This window comes from Mus musculus, chromosome X (assembly GCF_000001635.26).
Source record: "Mus musculus strain C57BL/6J chromosome X, GRCm38.p6 C57BL/6J".
Lineage (NCBI taxonomy): Eukaryota > Metazoa > Chordata > Mammalia > Rodentia > Muridae > Mus > Mus musculus.
This window is the reverse complement of record NC_000086.7, coordinates 8,411,270-8,423,660: the sequence shown is the minus strand read 5'-3', so window position 1 is coordinate 8,423,660 and position 12,391 is coordinate 8,411,270. Positions and strand designations below refer to the sequence as shown.

Genomic DNA, 12,391 nt, shown 5'->3' with positions numbered 1-12,391 from the left:
GCCTGGGTGATTTAGTGAAACCTCATCCAGAAATGACACAAACAACTGAGTATGTGTGTTAATTCTGATAGTCTGAGTGTTTCAGAGAAGTCTAGGACATAGTAGGAAAAGTACCACATTTCCGATGTGTGAGGACATTTCCGAAAGTATTTATGTTGTGGGATCTCTCATCTAATCGCCAAGCAAATCTGTTGGCGATGTCACATGATCTAGGTATTATGTGGGAGACAAGGATGCTTGAGGAATTAGCTCACTAGAACCATGTACTTGAGTCTGTTTTCCTACCTTGGGCCTTTCCTATATTCCTTTTTGGCCACCCTAATCCAAGATGAAGGGAAGAACAGCCTCCCTCCATAGGCTGCATGGATGGAAAAAGCATCTATCAACTGAGCCCACTGAAAGTGTAAGCCCAGAGAAATCTTTCTGCCTTGACTTTCTTTCAGGATTCTGTCAAAAAAGAAGCAATAAAAACTAGTCCAGTGCAGCTCAGTGGTGAGCCCTCGCCTCACATGCAGGAGGGCCTGGGTTCAATCCCTAGAATCAGACACTACACTTACTCCCCAAAAGTTAAAATTAGAGGGTAAAAAAAATAACTTTTGATCTCCATAGACATGAGCATCTGTCTACATTGAGCCTCAGGCTCTTTGGTAGATGAAGGTCCTATGTGTGTTCAAGCAAAGCCAGATTCTACCACATCATAGAATTTGGATTTGTCACCTTTGTGCAAACAGGGAAGGAAGTGTATCCTAACCAAACAATGAAACGAGATAGTTGTAATTAGAAATATTTCTAGTGTAGCATGGCAGGTAACAGGTGTCCCTAGTGATGACTTGTATGTGTGTGTGTGAGAGACAGACAACATGTTAACATAGACAAATAGAAGGCTGCTTGGCAGTCCTAGGGAGGGAGAGGGCAGTGTGCTTCAGTGCAATGATAGCTGACACACAATTCCTCATATGACTACAGGGCACAAAACCAGCAATATGCATTAGGTATATGCCTTGCTAAATGGAATGTTGATAGGCTCATTATATTTCCAATTGTTTTTTGAGTTATTTTGTGCTTGTATGCATGGATATGTGTGTATGTGTGTGCACACACAGATGTGTTCAGTTGTGAATAGCAAAGGACACTGTGAGGGAGCCAGTTCTCTGTGTCCACCATGTAGGTCTTTAAGATTGAACTCAAGTCTGACAGCAGGATCCTTTATCACTGAGCCATTTAGCCTGCTTGAAACATTGGTATTCTGCCAGAGTGGCTGGCACACAGTAAGACAATACTAACAGAGTGCTTAGCATGTACTACCCACAGTGCTGACCAGATGCTTGCCATACACAAAGATCTTTGTTTAAAGAGTACCTGGCACAGAAAGAGCAGTTCTAGTGGAGCTCAACACAGTGACAATAATAACAGGAAATGTTTGGCACGACGGAAAAAGACTCCTAACAGTGTTTGGCACATCCTACAAAATTTCTAAGAGAACAAACACGTGACACATGTTTAACTCAGAATTCCAGTAGACTTTTATAAATAAATGAATATAGGTATAAGTGTATATCATCAATAAATATATAAATAAATGTATGTATCTATAGTGCTGATATTTAGTCTTTCAAAGCTGTAGCTGTGATGTTGAGTCGCCACTCCATCCTTCTTCCACTGTGGGCTCATTTAGACTGTCTGTTGTTGAGACAAGAAAGAGAAGGGAGAGAAATGCTACTGAGTTGCCACCACCTACTCAGTGCTCTGTTTCCACCTGTCCTCCACAGCCTGCATGCTCTCCTTCTGCCCATCTTCAAAGCTCTGCCCCACAAGCACACCCTCTTTTAGAGCATGGGCCTGCCTCACGAGAGGAAGTAATGGCCTACAATTTGAGTGATAACCTGGGATTTAGAAGCCCATAGCATCCTGGCTAGGGAAGGTCTCCAAACTACCCAGCACTACAGTAACAGAAGCATGACATACTGCTTCCGGTTCAGTCTTGCACCCCAAAGGACTAGAAGTGGATGATTGGGTAGGGTCTAATACCATATGGGAAACGTGTGTGTTCTGGGTTTGTGAGATGCGTCAGAGGACCACTTACCAGTTCAGTAATCATCATCTTCTTCCTCTTCAGTATCACTAATCTCTGAATATATCACTCGATACTTCCTCTCTCGCAGCCGGTGGCTCCAAACATTGACCTGAATGCCACCAGTTTCTAAAATGTGGAGAGGTTAGTGCATGAGTGCTAGGCCTTTTCTCATCAGAAAAGAACAGGGCTTGGCCCTCCCATGAGCCTCTGGGCCTTTACTGCTGGCTCATGAGACTGAGATGTCAGCCCTACAGCAATACAGACCAAAGGCTAGTTTGGGTTATACCGTCCAGTGTACTGTCTTGTCCCCATCAACAGCCCAACCCTCTGATATAAATTTCCTACTTTATCCTCCATTAGGAGGAGGGCACAGTGACCATTCACATATATTGTATGGATTTCAGGGTTAGCTTCAGAACATGTAGAAGACTTGTCCAGTGTCACATGGCTTCCAGGAGGACAAGTCAAATTATGATTATAGAGACCCATTGTAACATCTGAACTGGTGCTGGGGGGAGTGCCTCACCCAGAAAGGCCAAACACCTCGAACAATCTAGGGAAACCAGAGTATTGTTTCCCCTGTGCTTTTTTCTCATCCAATGCCACCCTGTTGTCTGTCCCCAAAGCATTTGCTTTTCTTGGGTGTGCTGGTGTCTCTGAGCCTACTGTTCCTGGAACACATGTTGGCTTATTCCTCCCGTGCTGCCTTCTTCAGCGGTTTTTAAACACTGAAGCTCTTATTCAGGTAGTCAGTAGTATGTTTGTATTGTATTAGAGGTTAAGTGTCTTCTCATGTATTTTTCTAAAAGTTTCATTAGCATATATTATTTATATATGTTGTTCAACTTCATTATTATATTTTATATGCATATATAATGTATTTTAATCATGTGTGTGCCTAATTGCTCGCTTGAGTCACACTGATGCCCTTCCTCCCTATCCCTAGATTCCCTTTTATTGCCTCTTGGTTGGTATCGGTGAGACCCAGTGAGTTGAGTTCGGCTTACTTATATGTGCATTGGGCCTCATTGGCCTTTTTCCTAGCACCTGGCAACTGCCATCATATCCTCTGAGAGGGGCAGAAGCTGGTGACCCCTTCCTTCCATGGCAGAATGCTAATGGCTTGATCTTTTGCAGGTGATTTTAAAGAATTTTTCTTAATGCATTAATCACACTTGACAAAGTATTTCACTTTTTGTAACTAAATAAAAAAAGAACACGGGTGTTTAAATGGCAAAGAAATATCCTAAGTAAACCTAGTTCCAGAGCTACAATGTTTGCCTTTATATTGTTAAAACACTGTCATTTGCACAACCAGAAGAGATATAATTAAGAGTAAGGAAGAAATATTAGGCGAAGAAAAGCGCTGGAAGAAGCCACAGGCTCTGGGAGAGGCAGGGATATGAAATACACGGCTGCACACAGAAGCTGGTGATATACTGCATGCACAGAATGTAAAGCATGAACAGAATGAAGAAGACAGCACTGCATGCACCGTGGTTGCACGTGCAGGTGAAAGCACCATGGTGGCCTGTGGTGATGAATGCACCATGGTAGTGTGTGCAGGTAAACACACCATGGTGTAATTTGCACATGAATGCACTGTGGTGGCTTATGCAGGTGAATGCACCATGGTGGCATATGCAGATGAACACATTGTGGTGGCATGTGCAAGTAAACGCATCAGGGGACAGGGTAGAAAGAAAGGAGACAGTGATGTAGATATTAAAGTACCTCGTGCCAGAGGTGGTATCTCATGTGATGCTGACGGAAGAACTTCAGGTGGAACTGGGCAAGGTGGTGCCTACACCCTTTCGATTGATATGCCAAGATGTGCCATTAGTCACTAATCCTCAGCTACCTTTCATTCATCTTCCTGAGTCATGCATGAGGGGGTATATGTACAACCAAAAGAAGTCAGTAACTGAATGTAAAGCCTTTTATTGTATGTTTACATTTTTATTTCCCTGTATGTCTCTGTGTATGTGGAACTTGTATGTGGATATGCCTGTGGAGGAAACACTGTGTCAGATAACCTGTAACTGGAGTGTCAGATAATAGTAACCACCTACATTTGCACTATCAGGATCGCTCCCTTCACACAGTCAGTCCTTAGCTGGGTCCTCACTGGTCACTAACATCAGCTCCCAGAACTCTCTCTATACTACACTGGACCCTGCAGCTGTGGAAACCCCCATTCCATATCAGGTGCCTCCTGGGGGTCCTCTGGCTTGGGGCTCTGGGGCAGACAGTTCTCAGGTATAGATATGCCCTGAACTTGATCACAGTGGAAGGGGTCTACCATGAAAGCACTGCCATTTGTAGCCAGAAGAGTGCATGGACCCTTCACAGAGCCTAGGCCAGCTGGAGATCCTTATGTGGAAAGTGAGTGTCAGGATGAAAGATTGTGCAAGCTCTGCGAGAGAATACTGACAGGAGCTTCACCTGGGCTTCAGAAACTAAGGAAGACTGTACTACACTTCAGCGGGTTGGGCTACAGGTTAGCTAGCAAGCTAGTGGAACTGCTGTTTGGGTCAATAATCTAACGCAGTTGAGGCAATCCTCATTATCAGTAATCTAAGTATTAAAATGCTCTAATTGAAGAAACACAGGTCCTGTACTGTAACTCTGACCAAGAACCTGTAGTTATATAGGACCCCTGGGAAACCCGGTACTATGATTTTGCTAAATGAATGTATTATAAACTGCTTTATAAACTCACACATCTGTACCCATAGGGAAAGGAGCTCTGAGACAGCATCAGAGAAGTTGTTAAGTACAGTGATTGGTGGCTAATGCAGAAACTCCCATCTGGTTAGACTGCACAAAGTAAGTGTCTATGGATTGCCCACAAAACATCAAACATGTCAAACACTCTCCTCCCATGCTCAAGTTCAATAACAAAAGAGTGGGATCGAGAGATTTGAAGAGGCAGAAGACATTCATTCACACCAGAGCAATGTAGTGTTTGAGGGACATGACATGGTTATTAGACTCATGAACACACAGTAGGTGTCTTTGCCCTATGAGACCTGCACAAGATCAAGCCTACCAGCACTCTGGCACGGAGTGAGTTGGAACTCATGTGCTCTTAACAGATGGTGGCTTTTGTGGGAGGAAGAGTCCATTTTAAGAGTATGGCCCCCGGTAGGTCAACCATACTCTAGTGGATGGTTCTACATCCAACAGTATGTAGATAGCACAAAATTGCCTTGGGTTTCTTTTTATGAAAAAAAATAAAAAAGGTATGGATGTTGGGTGAAAAACAGCTAGAAAAGACTTTTATATTCATTGGATGAAAGGGTAGAGTATGTGTGAATATGATTAAAATAAATTATATAAAATCTTCAAAGAATTAAGTAAATACCACATTGACAAACAATAACATGTTGAGGAATAGGAATTAGATTGCAGCCAACCTGCCAAGTTGCAATCATTCTCTCCAGATGCAAGGCTTCCTTCTACATTATGAAAACTTATTGTCACTGATGTCAGCTATAAAAGAGAATCAGAGAAAAGACATTTTGGCAAATAGTAATCTACAGGGAGTGTTTCTGCTACTTGATAAAGGGTGTTCTAATTTGCTGGATAATATTTATAATAGTGCCTGGCAAATAAATAAAATTATCACACACCAAAATTAACCAGACCCAAAGATTCAATGACTATAACTATATAGACTAGCTATATATAACTCTATGAAAGATAGAGTTAGAATTGGCATTTGAAACAGCATGTGAAGCTACACATTAAAATTTACACTTTAAGTATCAAACAAATATGTATACTCTTATCCACCACCAAGAAGAAAACTGTGTCCTCAACAATGTGGAAAGGAATAATGGAAAAAAGTGTTGGCTATCCAGATGGCTCAGTGGTAAAGAGCACTGGCTACTCTTCTGAAGGTCATGAGTTCAAATCCCAGCAATCACATGGTGGCTCACAACCAACTGTAATGAGATCTGATGCCCTCTTCTGGGGTGTCTGAAGAGAACTACAGTGTACTTACATATAATAATAAATAAGTCTTTAAAAAAAAAGTGTGGACATGGACTGAGGGACAAACATTGTGTACTCCTAAAGAGAGAGTTGATACTTACCTTCATTCGTTTTATCGGTGTCACACCAAAAGATCCTTCAAAGCATTCATCTACAGATAGTGACAAATCAGAAGGTTTTGTTTGTTAGTAAATATTCCAAAGGCTCAGAACCTTGCTGATTTAGGGAAGGCTAGAGTGGAGAGTGGGCCCATTCATGGAGGAGGAACTAGTGGAGCCTGGCTCTCTTTCATCTGACCAATGACAGGTGTCCTTTTAGAAGTCTCCTTCTGATTGGATAGGAAGTGTCAGCTAAGCCTCATCACTGCCTCATCCCCTCACAAGCTGGTAGGACACAGGACATTCTGACTCTCTTTGAAGGTGTTACACATTGGCCATTTACTTATTATCCAGTATAATGTACACAATAATGTTTTAGAATTGTGCATGACAGGATCTTCTACATAATCCTCAGAGTGAGCTCTGTTCCACACAACCCTGATCTGAACAAGAAAAGAGCTGCCTATCACCTTAGCATGCATCCTGATTGAGAAGGTGAACTTTCACAGCCCCTCCCTGATCACTCACCTTCACTGTCATGAACTTCAATGCCTTCGACCAGGGATTGCTTGGCCTGCTCCTTGCCGCGCATGAAAACTGGTTGGTTCACGGTGACCCCTAAGAGGAAGCAGAGTGCTTGTTCTTTAACAGGCAGCACAACGAGGGGAAATGCTGCTAGAAACTGGGCAACAGCCCAGATCTTAAGGCCCATAAGAGGCTGGCACTCTATTGCCTATGATCTATGCTGTCAGCTCTGCAAAGGTTTGAAAAGAGCAGCTGCAGGCTCGACAAGCACCTTGACATTTCTCAGGAAAGAAAGGTATTGAGAGAGAGGGCCCTGCTGTATACAGGTTGAGAAGATGTGGCATAGCAAACAAACTGGAATCCACCAGACTGGTCTGAACACAGATTTCATCTTACCTAGGTCAGTCATTCTGATGTAGTTTCTTTTCATGTACACGTAGGCACTTTTCTGCCATTGAGTCAGCTTTCCCCACTCTTCATCAGAGAAGTATGTAGAAATATCCTGGAATGCCTAGAAAAGAAGGGGATGAAAACTCTGGCAACGGCTCCCCTGGATGTGTGTACCATACATCCCAGAATGCCCTCTGTGGTGGAGGACGTTTGTGGTCCACCAGAGAATCAACACAATCGATCCTGGGAAATATGAGGGTTGAGCGAGAGACAGCCTTTTCCCCAGCCACTAGAAATGCTCAATGCTGCTTATGTGTTCTCTTCCACCACTTACAAGGGACTGAGTGTCACCAAATAAATGGAGTACTAGGTCACTATTCTGAAGTCCTCATGGAGGCTGTAGAAGGACTCATGTAGCATTTGTGCATGGAGAGAAAACCTGAGACTTATGGAGGTCCAGTGGAGACTGTAGCCCTTGTCCCAATTGCGTCTGATTTCCACCTTCTGGTAAGTCATTCTACAGTGGCCCTTGGTCACTCAGCTGCATCTGTCCACCCCACTACCTGGCCCACTCACCTTGCAGATATTCTTTGGTTCATAAAGCACTTCCATGGGGACCTTTTCACAGGAACTCACTGTTTCCATGTCAGTGTGATTTTGAAAAGACACAATCTTGTCTTCTTCAAGCACAAAACCAAATGCCCTGTGAAGGAAGGGGTTGCAGATAGACAGAGTTGGTAGCTGACATTTCTTGTACTCCTCTTCACCCCGAGATCATCTATCCTTGATTAGGTCTATGGGAGAGTTGGTGGTTAGGAATCAATTAGATTCTATGAACATGCATAAACATATATGAAGGTATCCTGAGTCTCTGAGAGTGGGTCAAGTGTCTGTCCTGTTTAGTTGCCGTGAAGGGTTCATTGAGATTAAAGGAAACAGAAAGTTATTGAATTGGGCATGCATACCTTCTCACTCAGGTGAGGAAAGTGAAAACTGATTTCATAGAAGAATGCAGCAGTTGTCACTAGAAGATGGGTGGTGAGGAGTTCAGTAGAAGAAGGTACACCAAGTACCAAATACAAACAGAGGGGAAAATAGCTGCTAGTGTTTTGCAAGACCCTTTAGTGACTAGATTGTAGCTACCTATGGTGAGTTTGTAAGGGATGAAGAGAAGCCAGAGTTCCCTTCTTATGCCTGTAACACAGGGTAGTTGGGAGGCTGAGGTAGAAGGGTCATATGTTCAATGCCTGTCTGAGTCAACTATAAAGTGAGTTCTAGACCAGTCTGTGTAATATATAATTGAATCCTGTCTCAAAGACTCAATCAGGGTTTAAGTTGTAGCTTAGTAGTAGGATTCTTATGTAACATGTGAGTAGCCTTTGCGTTAATTCCCTAGTTTTGCAAAAAAAGAAAATACTACAAGAGAGAAGTCATAAAGTTTCACTAATCTTGAAATGAATAGGGAAAAATCAGAGAAATATGATGAATTAGCCATTTTTGATAAGCAGACACATCTGTGTCTTGAACCATCACACTTTTCCTATATGTTGCCTCCCATGCTACTTTCCTGTAGTCTCTTCCAGCTCTGGGTGATTGCTTAACATTTCCAGAATTTTCCCTTCATGAGTAAATAAATGCTTTGACTTTTTATTTTATTACAAATTTAATAGGCACAGAGAGGCTTCACCCAGCACCTGATGGAAAAAGATACACTGACCCACAGCCAAACATTAGGCAGAGATTAGGGAATCCTGAGAAGAGGGGTAGCAAGGGCTGTAGGAGCCAGAAGGATCAAGGACACTAGTAGAAAACTTAAGAATCAAATAACTTTGGTCCATAGGGGCTCATGGAGACTGAACAGCCATCCAGGGAGTGTGCATGGAATTGAGTTAATCCCTCTACACATATAACAGTTCAGCTTGGGCTTCATGTAGGACTCCTAACAGCAGGGGCAGGGGATGTCTGTGATTCTGTTACCTGCCTTTGGGACTCTTTCTTCCTGGGTTACCACTAGCCTTAACAGAGGATGACCTAGTATTACTGCAACTTGATATGCTAAGACTGGTTGATATCCATGGGAGGGCTGCCCTTTTCTGAAGAGGAACAGAGGAGGAGTGAATAGGGGGGTAGAAGGGAGGTGCGGGCAGGACTTGGAAGAGAGAAGGGAGGGGGACTGCAATTGGAGGGGATGCTTAGAGTAAGTAAATGAGTAAATAAATAGATGTAAAAGTAATAAACACTATAAACTTTTTAATAAAGGACAGTTCTGGGCGCCTGCTGAAACTTAACTACATGTGTCTACTTTATTACCTACTCTTAAGTGTTTCCCCTGGAGACAGAATGTGGCTAGGTTGCTAAGGTTAACAGAGAAACCATGAACCCAAGCACTTCTCCTGTACCTGCCTTTTAAGGAATTTAGATCACCATTTTGTGGTACAGTGCACTGCGTCATGTGTAGATTTTTTGTGGTGTGTCCAATATATACTTGGTGAGAGGATTGCCACAGATTTAATAGTCCCCCTGTCCCAACTGATGGTTTCCAGGGACCTAGGAAATGGCTATATTGCTATGCTGTGCTAAAAGGGGGTGTACATGTTAAGTAGAGTATGACCTGCTGGGCTGTTACTAGAGTAGCTTAGATAAAGCCCTAGAATCTCCACATCTACAGGATCAACTGTCACAGAAGGTCAAAGACCTTGGCACATCTCAAGATACACTAACCAAGGATTCTCAAACTAAATCCCCCAGAAACCTTTTAGTGAGTAGACATTGAGGTGTCTCTGGGACCTTGAAGACTGTGTCTTCATCCAAGAGGAAGTTTGAAAGTAGCCCCTCAGACAGAGATCATTTGGTGTCACTGAGGATGGAGGAAATCTCAAGGCAAATAGGAAGTTTCAAAGTTTGTGAAGCTAAGAGGTATACTACTTCCCTCACAAGGAATGATATACAGTCTGTCAGACATAAAAGGATTATAAGTTCTTGGTTTCATAAGTAATTGCCCAGTGACGGTTTAGCTCAAAGAACACTTCCAAGGAGGAATTCTGAGGAATGCTGGAGACACAAGAAAGGCACAGGTTGGTCTATACGGGCTAACTTTTCTATCTTTTAAGGTTTAGTTTTCTGGGATATCCCCAAGGAAGAACCTACCTCAGACAGGAAGGGACAAAGGAGTGTTTATCCAAGAAGAGACCCAAATATGCACCTTGATTCAGCTGTTGCTAGAGACTCAGCAACCAGGGCAGCCAAACCCTTTGAATTCCTCAGGTAACTGAGGGGGGAAGTGAGGTAAGAACAGAATGTTGGAGCCCAGGGTTCCAGGCAGGAAGTACATCACCAAAGGGATGTTCTAAATATCCCCACTAAAGTATGATGATCCCCACCCCCTAGCATTGCTTACTCATGGATCTGTTTGACTGTTGAAACGTGCATTTCTCTGGATACCTGGGCTTTCACTTATATCTATACAACACTCTACTGGGCAGTTGTTTCTCTTAAAAAAAAAAAAAAGGCTAACCACTTCAAATATTTCTCCTCTGTCTAGCTTAGTCATTCTAATATGGGACCTCTTTACAATAAACCCATAACATTTCAATTATTTATTAAAGGAAAGCATTAGAGTTGAAACTATTCCTATATGTGCTCTTTCTCCAAAGACCCAAGAGCTTGTTTTCCAACAATATTCTTATGAATAATAGCAAAACAATCTGCATGCGATTAGAGTTGATTTTGCTATTTAAAGGGTTCCCAAGTGCTTCTGTTAAGAAGGCTTTATTACTCAATTAGTTTGTGCCTCCACTGGCCCCTTTCTAACTTTGCATTCTGTTCTGTTCTCAACTGTTCTGTCAATAATAACCTGCTCAGAATGACTGAGACATTTCTTATGGCAAGGCAATGTTCCATGGACCTGGGGACCAACATTAAGACTTTCACTGCATATTCTCCTTATGTTTTCTTCTTAATCATTCATAAAAATTAATTTTAAGTCATATTACAAAGGATATTAGCCCAGAAACTTAGGATACCCAAGATATAAGATACAACTTGCCAAACGCATGAAATTCAAGAAGAACGAATACCAAAGTGTGGACACTCTACCCTTCCTTAGAAATGGGAACAAAACACCCATAGAAGGAGTTACAGAGACAAAATTTGGAGCTGTGACGAAAGGATGGACCATCTAGTGATTGCCATATGCAGGGATTCATCCCATAATCAGCTTCCAAATGCTGACACCATTGCATACACTAGCAAGATTTTGCTGAAAGGACCCAGATATAGCTCTCTCTTGTGAGACTATGCCGGGGCCTAGCAAACACAGAAGTGGATGATCACAGTCAGCTATTGGATGGGTCACACGGCCCCTTATGGAGGAGCTAAAGATATTACCCAAGGAGCTAAAGGGAACTGCAACCCTATAGGTGGAACAACAATATGAACTAACCAGTACCCGGGAGCTCTTGTCTTTAGCTGCATATGTATCAAAAGATGGCCTAGTCAGTCATCACTGCAAAGAGAGGCCCATTGGACTTGCAAACTTTATATGCCCCAGTACAGGGGAACACCAGGGCCAAAAAGGGGCATTGGGTGGTTAGGGGATTGGGGGTGTGTGTATGGGGGACCTTTGGGATAGCATTGAAAATGTAAACGAGGAAAATACCTAATAAAAAAAAACAAAAAAATAAACAAAAAAAAACAAAGGAATGGCTTCCCCCACAGCCCACAGTCAGCATTATCCCAAATGGAGAACACTGTGAAGCAATCCCTCTAAAAACATAAACAAGTCAGAGCTGTCCACTGTCCCCACTCCTTTTCCATATAGTCCCTGAAGCAGTAACTGTAGACAAAGTTACTTTCTTTTTAATCAAGGGATCAATCAATTAATAAAATACTATAGTACTAAGCAAATATGCACAAAATCTGGTGCACATTAATGGAATTAAATTAATACATATTAATGGAATTAAAACCCCAGATTAACACAAACTTCATATATGAGGCAATGTCAGCACTCCAGTTTCTTCTATAGATGGGACGTCTGGACCAAAAATAAAGAAAGAAAAATATATCAGAATTTACTGACCACTTTTATGAAATGGACCAAAGAGATATCTACAGATTATTCAACTCAAACACCAAGAATACACAAATACACATACTGCTCCGCAGAATAATGGACCTTCTCCACACTGGAGCACCTATTGCAACACAAACCTTAATAAATGCAGAAAAATTGAAATAATTCCACATATCTTGCCCAGCCATTGTGCAATATCCTTAAGATCAACAGTTAAAAAAAAACTCTAAG

The 12,391-nt window shown here is 42.2% G+C and overlaps 1 protein-coding gene across 2 annotated transcripts; it reads right to left on the bottom strand.

The window, feature by feature from the left end:
• Positions 1-1,501: 1,501 nt before the first annotated feature.
• On the bottom strand, positions 1,502-10,356 carry Ssxb1 (synovial sarcoma, X member B1). Of its 2 annotated transcripts, NM_026492.3 has the most exons (8): positions 10,234-10,356; positions 7,663-7,789; positions 7,093-7,207; positions 6,700-6,789; positions 6,175-6,224; positions 5,494-5,569; positions 2,084-2,200; positions 1,504-1,680 (listed from the first exon to the last, which is right to left on the bottom strand). In NM_026492.3, exons 2-7 carry the CDS (start codon positions 7,729-7,731, stop codon positions 2,088-2,090), a joined length of 513 nt encoding a protein of 170 aa, NP_080768.1. In that variant the 5' UTR covers positions 7,732-7,789; positions 10,234-10,356; the 3' UTR covers positions 1,504-1,680; positions 2,084-2,087. The 2 variants fall into 2 exon arrangements, with proteins under 2 accessions (XP_030107352.1, NP_080768.1); XM_030251492.1 differs by lacking the exon at positions 10,234-10,356 and having other exon boundaries at positions 1,502-1,680; positions 7,663-7,797.
• Between the last annotated feature and the right edge of the window lie 2,035 nt (positions 10,357-12,391).

What these genes read in the sequence shown, in the direction of transcription:
- Ssxb1 (NM_026492.3), bottom strand. Translation starts at nt 7,731, where the DNA reads ATGGAAACAGTGAGTTCCTGTGAAAAGGTCCCCATGGAAGTGCTTTAT. An exon ending in TGAAGTTCATGACAGTGAAG is followed by an intron (nt 6,225 to 6,699) that starts GTGAGTGATCAG and finishes CACTATCTGTAG; the next exon opens with ATGAATGCTTTGAAGGATCT. An exon ending in GAATGATTGCAACTTGGCAG is followed by an intron (nt 2,201 to 5,493) that starts GTTGGCTGCAAT and finishes TCCACATTTTAG; the next exon opens with AAACTGGTGGCATTCAGGTC.